The sequence below is a fragment of the Heteronotia binoei genome, chromosome 1 (assembly GCF_032191835.1).
Source record: "Heteronotia binoei isolate CCM8104 ecotype False Entrance Well chromosome 1, APGP_CSIRO_Hbin_v1, whole genome shotgun sequence".
NCBI classification, from domain to species: Eukaryota; Metazoa; Chordata; class Lepidosauria; order Squamata; family Gekkonidae; genus Heteronotia; species Heteronotia binoei.
The window spans coordinates 177,729,746-177,745,653 of NC_083223.1; the positions used below are offsets into that span (position 1 = coordinate 177,729,746).

A 15,908-nucleotide genomic window follows, 5' to 3' on the forward strand; every position below is an offset into this window, starting at 1 on the left:
AAACCCTGTCCTCCTCAACCACAAAATCTCGAGGAATTTCCCAACCTAGAGCTGCCTGGCCCCAAGGATTCATACCTCAAAGGCCAAGAAAGCTGGAAAGGGCCCTGCCCCTGCCCCCTGCCTTTTACTTAGGCTGGGATCACACACACTAAATAATGCACTTTCAGTGCAGTTTCCAACTGGATTTTGCGAGTTCACACAATAAAATCAAGTTGGGAAGTGGATTGAAAATGCATTATTTAGAAGAAGAAGAAGAAGAAGATATTGGATTTATATCCCGCCCTCCACTCCGAAGAGTCTCAGAGCGGCTCACAATCTCCTTTACCTTCCTCCCCCACAACAAACACCCTGTGAGGTGGGTGGGGCTGGAGAGGGCTCTCACAGCAGCTGCCCTTCAAGGACAACCTCTGCCAGAGCTATGGCTGACCCAAGGCCATTCCAGCAGGTGCAAGTGGAGGAGTGGGGAATCAAACCCGGTTCTCCCAGATAAGAGTCTGCACACTTAACCACTACACCAAACTGGCTCTCCACTACACCAGACTTATTTAGTGTGTGTTATTGCAGCCTCACAGAACCAAGCTTGGAATACTGCAGTTGCCTGCCAACAACCACTGAGGAAATCAGTTTTCTAAAGCTGTGGATACTCCTTTTATCATTTTCAGTTTTTAAAAACTCTCCAGTCTATTTTCTTTAGCCTTCACATTTTTCCGCAAACCTCAGGCCCTTTTCAGTTTCGTAGAAGGATCTGTCTTGTCCATTCACAGCTCCAGTCACTGGATTTAAATATCTAAAGATTTAGCAATTTTTCTACTAGAATATAAGATTCCACAAGTGTTAATTATCCAAAAGTGGAACATATAATCCAGGTTGCCATATGTTGGCTGTGACTTGAAGACACTTTTCACCACACATTGGTACAGTTTTACCACCTGAAGCCAGTTTCTCTATGCTGTTAACCCTTGAAAGCAACAGAGGGACATCCTGTCTCTTTTTCTTTCTTTTTATGGCTAATGATTGCAGGGGAGTGCTGGATTCCATGTGTGACACCATGCTGGGGTTTCTTTCCTGCTTCCCCATCTGAATATGGTCCTTATGCAGCTTCTATTTGCATGTTGTAAATGTTGGGAGGATCTGATAGATCTTTCAGTATCTCCTCTAGTTCAACCCTTTTCTGATTTATCTGTCTGATAGTACTTTCTCAAGAGCTTTTATCCTGCCGAATGAGCTCTGTTGCTGCCAGGAGTGAGGCTTCTCAGTCTTCCCTTCAGTGAACCTGCAAGCTCTGTCTGTAGCCTGCAGCTGTGCAGAGTTAGAAGCCATTTTGTGGAATATCCAAAGTGTTTTGATTTGGCATTCATTCAGCTGTGGATGAACCCAGCCAATGAAGGTTATTTACAGTACTGTTCAAACAGCCAGCCAGTATAGTTAATTGTCTAAGTTGGTTGCAAAACCAAAGTGCTGATCGCTGTTCAGCTACAACACTTGCCATGTAACCATCAACAGAATTACTGTATCTCAGCTTAATCTGCCTCCCAGAGCTGTTTAGTGCCACTAAACTCCTTGGTGAAAGGGGTAGATTAGAAGACAAATCCTTGAGGGGGATCTTTGCTAAAACATTCAGCATGCACACTTGGGAACCCCAAGGAGAGCCATATATAATTCTTTTAAATGGCACATTCTTCTTATTTTGTGTCTTATATTACAGATGCATTGTTATCAGGAGTCTACAGAGTACTTCAATTTTGGTGGGTTTCCCCCCAGTTGTTGTTATTAGTATTATTGTTGTTGTTACTATTATTATTATTCTGCCCATTCCCCCATTTGGGGGCTCAGAGCGGAGTACAACATAAATAGCAATCTCTCTCGGCTTGACTTCGCGAACGAAGATTTAAGAAGGGTGCAGTAGTCCACGTCTGCTGCAGGCTCGCTGGTGGCTGACAAGACCAATGTGGGACAGGCAGATCCGGCCACAGTGGCTGCAGGGAAAAGTCTGATTTGGGGTTGGTCCTGTAGCAGTGCGATTCTTCCTCAATCTCCTTTTGTCCTCAAGACCAGCTATGCGTGCGTTCTCAAAGGAGGAGACAGCCTGGTGGATGGTGTGCCTCCATGCTTTGCGATCTGAGGCTAGGTCAGACCACTGCTGATGGTTGATGCGACAGGTGCCAAGGGATATCTTCAAGGAGTCCTTGTACCTCTTCTTTGGTGCCCCTCTATTTCGATGGCCAGTGGAAAGTTCGCCATACAGAGCAATCTTGGGAAGGCAGTGGTTCTCCATCCTAGAAATATGCCCTGCCCAACGCAGCTGCGTCTTCAACAGCAGTGCCTCGATGCTTGTAACCTCCGCCCTCTTGAGGACTTCAGTGTTGGTCACAAAGTCACTCCAGTGGATGTTGAGGATGGTGCGAAGGCAGTGCTGATGAAAGCGCTCAAGGAGTTGCAGGTTATGACGGTATAAAACCCACGATTCGGAGCCGTAGATGAGGGTTGTCATCACAACCGCTTTGTAAACATTGATTTTTGTGCCTTTTTTCAGATGCTTGTTACTCCACACTCTTTTGTGCAGTCGGCCAAATGCACGGTTTGCCTTTGCTAGCCTGTTGTCAATCTCCTTGTCGATCTTGGCATCTGAGGAGATGATGCACCCCAGGTAGCTGAACTGCTGGACTGTCTTCAGAACTGATTCACCCACAGTGATGCAGGGAGGGTGATAATCTTCCTGGGGTGCAGGCTGGTGGAGAACTTCTGTCTTCTTCAGACTAACTTCTAGGCCGAATAGCTTGGCAGCCTCTGCAAAGCAGGACATCATATGCTGCAGAGCTGATACCGACTGGGAGACGAGTGCAGCATCATCAGCAAACAGTAGCTCGCGGATACGTTTTTCCATTGTCTTGGAGTGAGTCTTTAGTCACCTCAGGTTGAACAGGCTGCCATCGGTGCGATAGCGGATGTAGACACCATCGTCATCATCTAGATCTACTGCGGCTCTTTGAAGCATCATGCTAAAGAAGATCGTAAAGAGAGTTGGCGCGAGAACGCAGCCTTGCTTTACACCTGTGCCTATTGGGAAGGGCTCCGAGAGGTCGTTGCAGTGTCTGACTTGGCCTCGCTGGTCTTCATGTAGCTGGATGATCATGCTGAGGAACATCCTAAACGTTCCAAGATTTGCCATAGGCCTTTCCTGCTAACGGTATCGAAAGCTTTGGTAAGGTCGACAAAAGTCACATATAGACCCTTGTTCTGTTCCCTGCATTTCTCTTGGAGCTGCCTGAGAACAAATACCATGTCGGTGGTGCTCCTGTTAGCTCTGAAGCCGCACTGGCTCTCTGGGAGGAGTTCTTCTGCAATGGTGGGCACCAGTCTGTTCAGGAGTATTCTGGCAAGGATTTTGCCTGCGATGGAGAGCAGGGTTATCCCCCGGTAGTTGGAGCAGTCTGACTTTTCCCCTTTGTTCTTGTGTAGAGTGATGATGATTGCATCGCGAAAGTCCTGTGGTAGTTTGCCTTGTTCCCAGCAGGTGACAAGTACTTTGTGAAGTGTGCTATGTAGTACTGTGCCCCCATGCTTCCAGATCTCTGGTGGGATTCCATCAACTCCCGCTGTCTTGCCACTTTTCAGTTGCTTGATGGCTTTAACAGTCTTTTCTAGGGTGGGCATCTCATCCAACTCTGTTTTCACTGGTTGAAGTGGGGTGAGGTGGATTGCTGAATCTTGAACTACGCGGTTGGCACTGAAGAGAACCTGAAAATACTCCGACCACTGGTTCAGTATGGATGCCTTGTCTGTGAGGAGCACTTGGCCGTCTGCACTACGCAAGGGACTCTGAGCCTGATATGATAGGCCATATACTGCCTTCAGGGCTTCGTAGAACCCTCTTAAATCACCAGTGTCTGCACACAGCTGGATTCTCTCTGCAAACTTGGTCCACCACTCGTTCTGAATGTCTCGAAGCTTGCGCTGGAGGTTGCTACATGCAGCGCGAAAGATTGCTTTTTTCCCGGGACAGGAGGGCTGAGCAAGATGTGCTTGGTAGGCAGATCTCTTTTTTGCCAGTAATTCTTGGATCTCTTGATTGTTCTCGTCAAACCAGTCCTTGTTCTTCCTTGTGGAGAACCCGAGGACTTCTTCAGAGATCAACAGGATGGTAGTTTTTAGGTGTTCCCAGAGTGCTTCTGGAGAAGGGTCTGTGGGGCAACTGGGGTCCTCAATTCTTGACTGGAGTTTTGCCTGGAAGGCAGCTTTAACTTCGGCTGACTGAAGGCTGCCAACCTGAAGCTTCCTCCGAGGGATACCTCCTCTCCTGGGTGTAGATTTAAAGTGAAGACGGAGATTGCAGCCTACAGGACGACGATCCGTATGACATTCCGCACTGGGCATTACTCGGGTGTGTAAGACATCTCGAAGGTCTCTCTGGCGCACCAGAATGTAGTCAATAAGGTGCCAGTGCTTGGACCGTGGGTGCATCCAGGTTGTCTTCAGGCTGTTCTTCTGCTGAAAGATAGTGTTGGTGATGGTGAGCTGGTGCTCTGTGCAGAATTCTAGCAGGAGGCGCCCATTATCGTTGCAGTTGCCAATGCCGTGTTTGCCAAGTACTCCTTTCCAGGCTTCTGAGTCTTTACCTACTCTGGCATTGAAGTCGCCAAGGATGATCACCTTGTCCTCTGTAGGGGTCTTCCGTATGAGGTTGCATAGATCAGCATAGAACTTGTTCTTTTCTGCAGGATCTGCTTGAAGGGTTGGGGCATACACACTGAAAAGTGTTGCATGCTGCTTGTTTTGAAGTGGGAGGCGCATGGACATGATGCGATCTGAGTGACCTGTTGGCAGGTTTTCGAGTTTGGAGGCAATGGAGTTCCTGACCATGAAGCCAACGCCAGAAAGGCGGCTCTTAGCCTTTGACTTACCCGACCAGTAGAGGGTATAACCAGCACCATGTTCTTGAAGACTACCTTCCTCAGGGAAACGGACCTCACTGAGAGCTGCTATGTCAATATTCAACCTGAGAAGTTTGTGGGCAACTAGAGCAGAGCGTCGTTCAGGGCGACCACTGTCTACTGTGTCAAGCATGGTTCTGATGTTCCAACATGCAAGCTTTAGTCTTTGCACACTTTGTGAGGCAGGTGCATGCCTTTTCTTTGTTGTTATTTTTTGACCGCAAGTAAGGATGCCCGTTGACTGTGGCTAGCCAACTGGGGTGGGGGAGACGAGCTTTGTTTAGGCCACCTTTTCTAGGCCCCTCTCCGTGTGGAGCAAGCAGTGCTGTCCCTAGATAAGGCTGCTTGGTCGTTCAGGGTGCTGCCGAAAAATGCTTTCGTCTCCGGGTCACCATCAGGCGACCAATACCCTGAACTGCCTACATGCAGGATCGGGACTGTGGCTTCCAGTGGCATCTTCCACCTGCCGTTTCGCCCCTTGCCCATCGCTGCAGGACTTGGTGTGTTGTGGATGTGGATATGCCCTTCAGGCCTGCGCAGAGGAATTTTTAGGTGAAGCATAGTGTGCGCGGTACTGGCTCCACCCTTTCACCTTGGGGTCATCTGCCATGGCCCAGTAAGCCGGGACGCCGGCAGCGAGTCCTCCAGGTGGTAGGTGTTACATTAACGAGCTCTATCTGCCCGGGTTTGATGTTAGAGTTTTCCTTCTCTTGGCTGGCGAGGTTGGTGAGCCCAGCCTGCCCATCCGGTTATACCGCCGGACATTCGGTCGCACCATGACGTGGCAAACTCTGTGAGAAAGGGGGGGGTACCAGCGGGAAGGTGTTGCCACAGATGCAGTAATGCAGGAGAGGCCATTGCAGTGACCATCTGCCAGGCATAGCCGGACAGTGACCACGCGGCGTTCACTACACCGGGAAAGGAGAGGCTATGTATTGCGCATACACTTCCCCTGGGGGGGCAGGATACCCAAGAGGGAGCCCCCCCTCCCTCCCAAATAGCAATACAATTACAATCATAATAAAAAACAGCTACAACCTTGAGTAAAGTACAACAGGGTAGTCCAGCAAGATGAAATGCCAGGATAACATAGCAAGATGGCACTAATAGCACCAAAGAATAGTACAGCTGTACAGCAGCACAGTACAGTAGGGGAGGCCAACCGATCTAGTAGATAGATTGTTTGTTGTCTCTCCTGTAGGTTGAGCTCAGCAACAGGCATTCTCTTACTGGAGCTGGGAGGAAGAAGGGAATATATTTATTGGAGCCTCTTTATCAGCAAGCTAGGTCTTTTCTGCAAACATTAAGCAGCTGGACTGCCCTGTCTCTTCCCTTTCCTTGTTATTCTCTCCCCACCTCCACAGCATTGGCAAAAGCAGCCATTTGAGGCAGGAATAGCCAAACTGTGCAGCCAAGCTTATCTCTTTGTACTAGAAATCCAGCAAGTACAGTTTTAGTGGGAAATCTTTACCTGTTGGATACAGATGCATATAAAATTTAAATCCAATCCAGAGATTCTCAGGTTGAAATTTTAAGGTATCCAGGCTTATTTACCTAGGTTGATGGATTTTCAGTAGGCTCCTTATCAAAAACACCTTGTCATTAAAAAGATCCCAAAAAAATTGTTTCATGTTATGGATTTACGTGTGTAATTTTGTTCCTTATTCCTGTTCAACTGTTCTTCCTTGTCCTTAGTATTGAGTAATACGAGCTCTCAGTTTTGGCATTCAAGCAATCAGATAGAATGTTACATATCATACAAGTAGGTACATATACATATACCTTAATAAAAATTTGGTAGGGTCACAACGATTGCTTTTGAAACTGGATCAAGACTTCCCCAACAAAATTGATGCCACGTGCCTTTTAGGTAGAAGATGGAGACAAGCTGTTCAGCATACTTCCACAGAGGCTGCAATCCTGTTTTCTAGTTGTTCTGATTATCTTTAAAAAGGCTTTTGGTTCAGTGCAGATATTATTGTGGCTCCCTTGAGAATAGCGGGAAGTCTGAGAAAGGTATGTTTTTGTTATTTTGTTTGTTGTTTGAATCCTGAATTTCAGTGTGAATGCCATGCTTTGGGGAGCAGTGAGGCTAGCCAGGGTCTGGGGCTACAGGTTCATGCATGAATAAACAAAGGTTTCTAGAATGCTCTAGCCACTGCTCTGGATTATTTAGAAGTCAGTGCATTTCTCAGTTGAATTAAGTGAGACTATACCCCACCACCTGTTATCAGGCTCATTCATTCCAAACTGAAAGTAAGTTGAATCAAGAAATCTTGGGGGGGCGGGGCGTCACGTCGATAGGAATGGACACCTGAAAAGTGAGCTCTTCCCCAAACAGCCAGAAATACTCTATAATGCAAATGTGTTTGATATTTTATGGGGGGGGGGGGGAGACCCTCTGTACTCAAGGCAGTCAAAACCACATCCAAAAACCAAGCGGTAAGCCTTTATTTTACTAAATCGCAGCAGAGAGGTGGAAAATGGGACTTCTAGCGATTTTAAAATGGCCGACGGTTCAATGAACGTTCTTGTAGATGAGGCAGCAGTAACAAAGGCTGACTTAAACAAGTTGGAATACAACCTAGTGTTACAAATAAAAATGCTGCTGGAACCTTTACAAAATCAGTTGCGGGAACTATCTGCTTCATCATCTGAAGTTAAGATAACTGCTGACACAGCAAAAAAATTAGCTGAAGTACTGCAAGAAGAAACTTTTATAATGCAAAAAGACTCTGAAACTATGGCATCAAAATTACTTACTTTGGAAATGGACCAGAGACAGAATAACCGTAAACTGAGAGGATTTTTGGAGGATCAACCTGAAATGAATGATCTGCAATCCTTTATGGCTGCTTGGCTTGCAAAACAACTCCATCTAGAGGATGATGTTGTACCCATCATAACTAAAGCATATAGACTTGGCTCGCCATTTAATCTCAGAAGAAAAGGTCCAAGAGACATTGTACTGACATTTCTTGATTTTAGAGTCAAAACTAAAGTACTTTTTGAGGCACGAAAACGGGGCTCGTTTCAATATAAAGAGACAAAAATTGAAATATATCCAGATCTGCCCCCAGAGGCGATTTCCAAACGACAAGAACTTAAACCAGTGACTCAGCAGCTACAAAAGGCTCAACAGAAATACAGATGGGTTGGACCAGCTACTCTACAAAGAGTGCATAATAGCAACAGGCTTCAAGCACAAGATATAGAAACAGGACTTAATTTGCTTAAAAAACTAGGCCTAAAAGAACCGACTGATTTGACAAAGAAGAATACTAAGAGGAAGTTGTTTCAACAATCTGCTCCACCAAAGACAAAAACTAGTAAAATCCCAGTACTTGCAACTTCTGGACAAACTGAATCATGAGGGTCTGACTAAAAATTGGTATAAAAAATGGAAGAATGTATTCTATATGACTCTTTTTTATTTATTTATCACTATTATTATTATTAGTTTTTGTTAGGCGGTTTGGGAGAGAAGTTACAAACGAGGTTAAAAAGAAAACAATCCTTTAACCCCAATTTATATTGTACACAGGATTGGTAGATTCAGCCAGTATCATAATGCCTCTGTATAAATCGATGGTGCGGTCTCATTTGGAGTACTGTGTGCAGTTCTGGTCGCCGCACCTCAAAAAGGATATTATAGCATTGGAGAAAGTTCAGAAAAGGGCAACTAAAATGATTAAAGGGCTGGAACACCTTCCCTATGAAGAAAGGTTGAAACGCTTAGGGCTCTTTAGCTTGGAGAAACGTCGACTGAGGGGTGACATGATAGAAGTTTACAAGATAATGCATGGGATGGAGAAAGTAGAGAAAGAAGTACTTTTCTCCCTTTCTCACAATACAAGAACTCGTGGGCATTCGATGAAATTGCTGAGCAGACAGGTTAAAACGGATAAAAGGAAGTACTTCTTCACCCAAAGGGTGATTAACATGTGGAATTCACTGCCACAGGAGGTGGTGGCGTCCACAAGCATAGCCACCTTCAAGAAGGGGTTAGATAAAAATATGGAGCAGAGGTCCATCAGTGGCTATTAGCCACAGTGTGTGTGTGTGTGTGTGTGTGTGTGTGTGTGTGTATATATATATATATATATATTTTTTTTTGGCCGCTGTGTGACACAGAATGTTGGACTGGATGGGCCATTGGCCTGATCTAACATGGCTTCTCTTATGTTCTTATGTTCTAGTGACATTGGGTTCACTCTCCTATTTTTAGGAGCCATAGGGTAGTTTAGATTGGTTGAATTAGGGTTATTATATAAATATAGATAACGATAATTAGCTTAAAAGATATTAACATAATATTAGTGTAGGTTTAGGTAAGATATATATAGTATTACATTTGTTCATAAATACAATTTTAGGATTAGATAGGTTAGTGTTAGAATAGAAATAGATAGGTTATTGCTGGAATAGGAAGTTATTAGTTTAGACTAGGTATTTTGATAAGGCAATTGTTTTTTGTGTGTGTGTTCATCTTAGTGTTATAACTTGTGAAGAAGTATTATTCTTGACTTGATTTATTATGTCTCATCATTTGAAAGTATATTCTCTGAATGTAAGAGGTTTGAATAATAATTGTGTTAAACGAAAGCGTGTTTATTCTAATTTATTATCTTTGCACCCGCATATTCTTTTCTTACAGGAAACCCATTTGAAAGATAATGGCAAATTAATCTTTAAAACTAAATGGTTTAATACTCAAATACAAGCTTGTGGATCATCTAAGTCTAGAGGAGTTGCTATACTACTATCTAAAAATGTTAGATTTCAATTGCAAGATACTTTGAAAGATCCTAGAGGTTGTTATTTATTTATAAAAGGAGTACTTGAAAATCAGAAAATGACTTTAGGAGTAATATATGCTCCCAATTCAGAACAGATATGCTTTTTAAATGAAACCTTTAAGGTATTAGAAAAATTTAAATAAGGTGAATGTATTTTGGATGGTGATCTTAACTTAATTTCTAATTATTGGTTTGATAGAACATATTTGAGTGGAAAACGGAAGCCAAAACATAATAATAACACCCAATTAACCTCATTGTTTGAAAAATATAACTTGATAGACTCATGGAGGTTTTTTCATCCTAAAGAGAAGGACTTTACTTTTTTTTCTATGCGTCACTTGGTGCACACGCGTATAGATTATGTTCTTATCTCTGTAGGCTTAGTACAACAAATGGTGTCTTCCCAAATAGGATATAAGTTATGGAGCGATCATGCATGGGTTGAAACAATCTTAAATTTAGAAGGCAAAACGAAAGTGAAACAACAGTGGTCATTTAATACAAATTTATTATCAAATCAATTATTTCAGGAACCATTAATTAAACATATCAAAAATTATCTCAAGGAAAATACACAAGAAGAGAGCTCTCCAATATATATTTGGGATGCTTTAAAACTGGTCCTACGGGGCCACATACTCTGCCTATATTAATAAACAGAAAAAGAAGTTAAGGAATGACTTAACCGAAAATATTCAATTATTAGAAACCAAACATAAGCATACCTGCAGTAAAACTATTTATAAACAACAACTTGCTAAAAGAAGGTAACTAGAATTATTAGATAGTGAGACTATTCAAAAAGATTTATTAACCCTTAAACAAGAACACTGGAAAAAGAGAGAAAACAGAATTATTAACAGAATTGTGATAGATGGAAGAGAAGTGGTTACTCAAGAGGGAATAAAAAGAGAATTTTTAAGTACTATGCCCAATTGTTTAAAGGTGTTAAAATAAAGAAAGAGAAGATGGATGAGTATTTACAAAAGATAAAAATAGAGCCCTTAACTGAAAATATGCAAAACGTTTTGAATGATGCAATTGAAAAAATAGAAATTGAAGCAGCAGTTAACGCAATGAAGAATGGAAAAGCACCTGGGCCTGATGGATATACAGCTAAATATTTTAAAACTTTTAAAGATGAGTTAATACCAAAATTGCAGAAGTTGATGAATACGATAAGAATAAAAGGGAAAGTACCAAACACATGGAAAGAAGCTGTTATTTCGTTGATACTTAAGGAAGATAGAGATGTCACGAATGTAAAAAATTAGAGACCAATTTTGCTATTAAATAATGACTATAAAATATTTACAAGAATCTTGGCAGAATGGCTTAAACAACATTTGATAAACTTTATAAAGGAAGATCAAGCAGGGTTTCTTCCCAAAAGACAAATAAGAGACAATATTAGAACTGTTGTAAATATTGTAGAATATTATGAAAGACATCCAGAAAAAGAAGTAGCATTATTCTTTGCAGATGCAGAGAAAGCATTTGATAATTTAAATTGGGACTTTATGTTTGCAGTAATGGAAAAAATGGAGCTGGGTGAAAACTTTATAAGAATGATAAAATCAATATATTCTGAACAAAGTGCAAGGTTGTGTATAAACACAGATCTTACAGAAGATATGAAAATTAGCAAAGGTACTAGACAAGGCTGTCCGCTTTCACCATTGTTGTTTATAATGACTCTTGAAATATTATTGATGCAGATCCAAGAAAAAAGAAATAGAAAGATTAAGAATAAAAGGATTTATTTACAAGTATAGAGCTTTTGCTGATGATAAAATGTTTATAAATGAAAACCCCATACAAGTTACACCTTTGCTGCTAGCTAAAATACAAGCATATGGGGAGTTGACGGGACTTTGTATTAACAGAGAAAAATCAAAAATTCTGTGTAAAAATATGCGGATGAACAAGCAACAAGAATTACGGAGATTAATGGGTTGTGAAGTCACCTCTAAGGTAAAATACTTAGGGATGGAGATAACAATGAAGAATATTGATCTGTTTAAAAATAATTATGAGGAGTTATGGTGTAAAATGAATGAAGACATGTTAAAATGGAATAAGCTTAATTTGTTATTGTTGGGTAGAATAGCTGCAATCAAAATGAATATCTTACCAAGAATAATATATTTGTTTCAAACTATTCCGATTGTGGATGGCAAACAATTTGATAAATGGCGAAGGAAAATCTCAGAATTTGTGTGGGCTGGGAAGAAACCAAGGATTAAAATGAAAATTTTGACAGATGCAAAAGAAAGAGGTGGGTTTCAACTGCCAAATTTCAAATAATAAATAATAATAATAATAAAATAATAATAATAATAATAAATTTTATTTTTATATCCCGCCCTCCCCCACCAAAAGGCGGGCTCAGGGCGGCTCACAGACATGACTACGTCATGATTCAATTAAAAACAGTTATATCAGGAAGCAGTTTGTTTAGTGTGGATGAAAGAATGGATAACGTTGTTAAACAAAAAAACTTTTAGTGTTGGAAGGTCACGGAAATAAATCTCTATGGTGTTGCTATTGTGATACGTCGCTATAGCGCTATAGCGATCTTTGCCCGACGTTCCCCCCCCAAAAATAAGCTGGAGATCACGAGCCGGCAGGCAAAAACGGCTGGCGCTGGTGGAAGCGAGATAAGAGCAGAACAGTGTGAAATGGCTCGCTTCAATCACGGAACCCTATAGGAAAAAAAAACATGTGTCTGAAAACTCCCATCCCTGTCTCGGATTACTGCAAGGCGGCACAATACCGACTCCCTTCTGGCTTCCACTGGTAAGTGTGAAAAGGGCCTCTATCTTTGATGTTTGGGATAACACGAGGCACAAATTTCTTCCCAACCCATCAAGATTCACTTCCTTTATTGGTCAAACGTGGTACCAGCCTGCAAAACTTCAGCAGCAATATCAAAAATGGCATCAGTGTGGAGTTGACACCCTTAATGACTTAGTTAAGAACAGAAAATTTATAGATAAAACATCATTAGAAAAAAAAAGCTATCCTTCCAAATCAGCTGGTTAGAATATTATCAACTTAAGCATCTCCAGGAGTCTATCAAGTTAATAGAAATGATTAAAAAAAAAAAAAACATTGTTTGAAAAATTTTTACAGCTAGGACCAGGTGTTTCTAAAGGAATACTCTCTAAAATATATCAAGCCATTTTAGATAATACAGAAACTAAAAGTTTACCATACCAACAAAAATGGCAAACATTATGTAGTTTTAATCTTACAACTGAGACTTGGGACAAAATCTGGAATAGTTATGCTCCAACCACTCACATATTATAACTTAGACAGCAGACTCTAAAAATTATAACGTTTTGGTACACCACCCCCGAGCAGTTATCGTATATAACAAAACGCTCTCACCACAATGTTGGAGGAAATGCGGTGAGATTGGTACATATATGCATTGCTGGATGGAATGCACAGTAATAAAACAATTTTGGAAAATAATTCTTCAAAAAATAAAAGAAATTACTGGATTTTTACTGGGATTAAAGCCAGAAATATTGTTTTTGAATATACGACCTTATTATATAGAATCTAGAGCGACTTATGAAAGGATAACTATGTTGCTATATGCAGCAAAATCATGTATTGCTCTTCTTTGGAAAAGTGAACAGCAACCATCTTTAAATCTATGGCATAAAAAATTATGGAATCTTTATTTAATGAGCAAAATAACACCTAACATAAAATCAGTACAAAATCCCTTTCAAATGAATACGTTTGTAGCAATTTGGTTTCCTATTTTAGAATACTTAATGACTCAAGGTGAGATTCCTAATATAATAGAAAAATATTATTTGTATTAGCTAATTTTGTTTAACACTTTGTATAAGTAACAAGACAAGTAAATTTTTATGTAATGTAGTATGATGGACACATGACTAATTTGCCAACAATTTGGTATGGAATAATACCTACTTTTTATGTATCATTAATTGTTTGATTAAAATAAAAATTTATTGGAAAAAAGAATCAAGAAATCTTAATGACTATCTTGCTAAGGACTGCTGTGCTGTCCCCACCCCTTCAGCTTGCTTCAGCCTCGGAGTCGCCGCCTGATCAGGCAAGAAATAGTAATGTGTTCTGTCAATGTTAGTACAGAATAACTGATGGTGCTAAGAGACTCTCAGGCCAAGTCAAGCCATCCATCTGTCTTTGGGCTATTCCTCTTGCAGAACCTCTATCTCTGCATCTCAGTTCTGGTCTATGGTTGGGCAGATGTCCTCAAAGAGTGCCACCCATGAGAGTCAGTGCAGTGCAAGTTTAGGATTTGGGAGACTTGGCTACAAATCCCCATGTGACACTGAAGCTCATTGAGGCATCTTGGGCCACTCTCTCTCCTATCATAATCTACCTCATGGAGTTGTTATAAGGATAAAAAGAACCATGGAGTCTGCCCACCGCTCCTTGGAGAAAGGGCAGGGTAAAAATACATTCTGTTCTTTATTCCCTTTCTCTGTTCTAGGCAATCTGTGGTCCATTTTTTCACACTATTTTTTTATTTTTTATTCCAGGAGATCTGCTGAGGCTTCTGTTGCCAGTGTCTAGCTGGCTATACAATGATTAGTTTTGGAGGAATTGCTGCCAAACTGGAGAGGAATCGTTTGCGAGCAGAAGGAGTGGGTGACCACCACAATGCTATTAAATACTTTGGTCAGGATTACGAAGCTCTGAAGCAGGAGTGCTTGGAAAGTGGCACTTTATTTGAAGACCCCCAATTTCCTGCCGTTCCCTCAGTTCTTGGCTTCAAGGAATTGGGACCCAGTTCTGGCAAAACCCGTGGAGTGCGCTGGATGCGCCCATCGGTGAGTAGCTGGTCCTCTGCTTGTAGGAGCCCTCGAAAGGTCACTCTGGTTAGTTGTTCCTTTTTGTAATAGCTCCTGTTAGCAGTTTTCATTGAAAGCCTCTTACCAAATGCTAGCATATCACTCCCATTGCCCCTTTCCATCTTCTAATTAATACCTCTTTCCTACTGGAGTCTGTTTGATGTCTACAGAAAATTTTAGTGAACCGTTTAATCTAGCCGGATTCCCATCTGAGCTTGTGAAACGATCCCCTGCCCAAACTACAGGAGAAAGATGCCAGCCACTTTCTGCATGTGTGCTCTCATTACCATAGAATCCTAGATTCCTAGAAATATCTTGAACTACTAAACCAAGTTCATGACCCCCATACTTCAAAGTAATTATTTAAGGCAGGTGTATACCCTGTGCCTTAGAGATGCATGTAGATAGCAACACTTTTTATCTTGTGGTGATTTGGATGTTGATTGTTGATAGTAAACCCTAAAAGATACAAGCATTCTGGGGTCTCTCTGAACTGTGAGAAATCCTTGGTTCATTTTTCCACTATGAGTGAATTCAGGTGCTAGGTGAACTCATCCAAGCCATTGCCTGTAATTCCATGTTTGTAAGAAGGGGCTAGTGCTGCTGGGTTATGAGGCTGTATGCTGGGAAGATATGACTTTTGTGACCGCAGCAAAGAGGCTTTTAGAGGGATAAAGGGCTGTTTGGATTGCAAAGTGATGGTTGCCATTGGGCTTGTTCCTATGTCAGCATATCTGCTCAACTTGCACATTTGTAGCCAAATCACTGGACACCTCCTCACCTTCCAAGACTTCCCTGAATTCCATTCCATTCAAAGAATGGAACTCATGCAACAATAACTGTATAGCTGTTATGTGACTTGTTGCCATGGTTATTTAGGTGAATAATTATGTCTTGCTAATTTCCTAGTGATTATGACTTTCTAGACAGGCCTTGCTGAGTCATAGGCATGGTATGCTGGCCTTTCCCAAGCTGCCTCTCTTCTGATCCAGCCTACAACAGTACTCAGCCCTGTACTAAATACCTCATGTATCTTTACTTTGGGCCAGTTCTTTCCCATTGGTCGTTGTAATGCATTCAGTTGTAGCAAGGTCTTTGTGGGGCGGAAAGTATCCATCCTTTGTCCCCAGTGCTTAATTCTTTCCTGTTCTTTTCTTACAGAACTTGGGTTATGTACTGAAAATACATACAAATTTGTCAGTAGGTTTATAGTTTCTGCCCTCTGCTGGATGTTTAGTGGCACAAGCATTGTTTTTTACTAACAAAAAAGACCCAAATTGCATTGAGTTAAATGTGGAAACTGAGATCTA

General features: G+C 41.4%; 1 protein-coding gene across 1 annotated transcript in view; it reads left to right on the forward strand.

Annotated features, from left to right (window-relative positions):
• The window catches only part of CAPN11 (calpain 11), a 50,584-nt gene that overhangs the window by 16,590 nt on the left and 18,086 nt on the right, over window positions 1-15,908 (forward strand). The window contains exon 2 of the mRNA XM_060244650.1: window positions 14,287-14,577. Within this exon, the coding sequence (XP_060100633.1) occupies window positions 14,332-14,577 (246 nt within the window). The 5' untranslated portion in view covers window positions 14,287-14,331. The remainder of the gene's footprint in view (window positions 1-14,286; window positions 14,578-15,908) is intronic.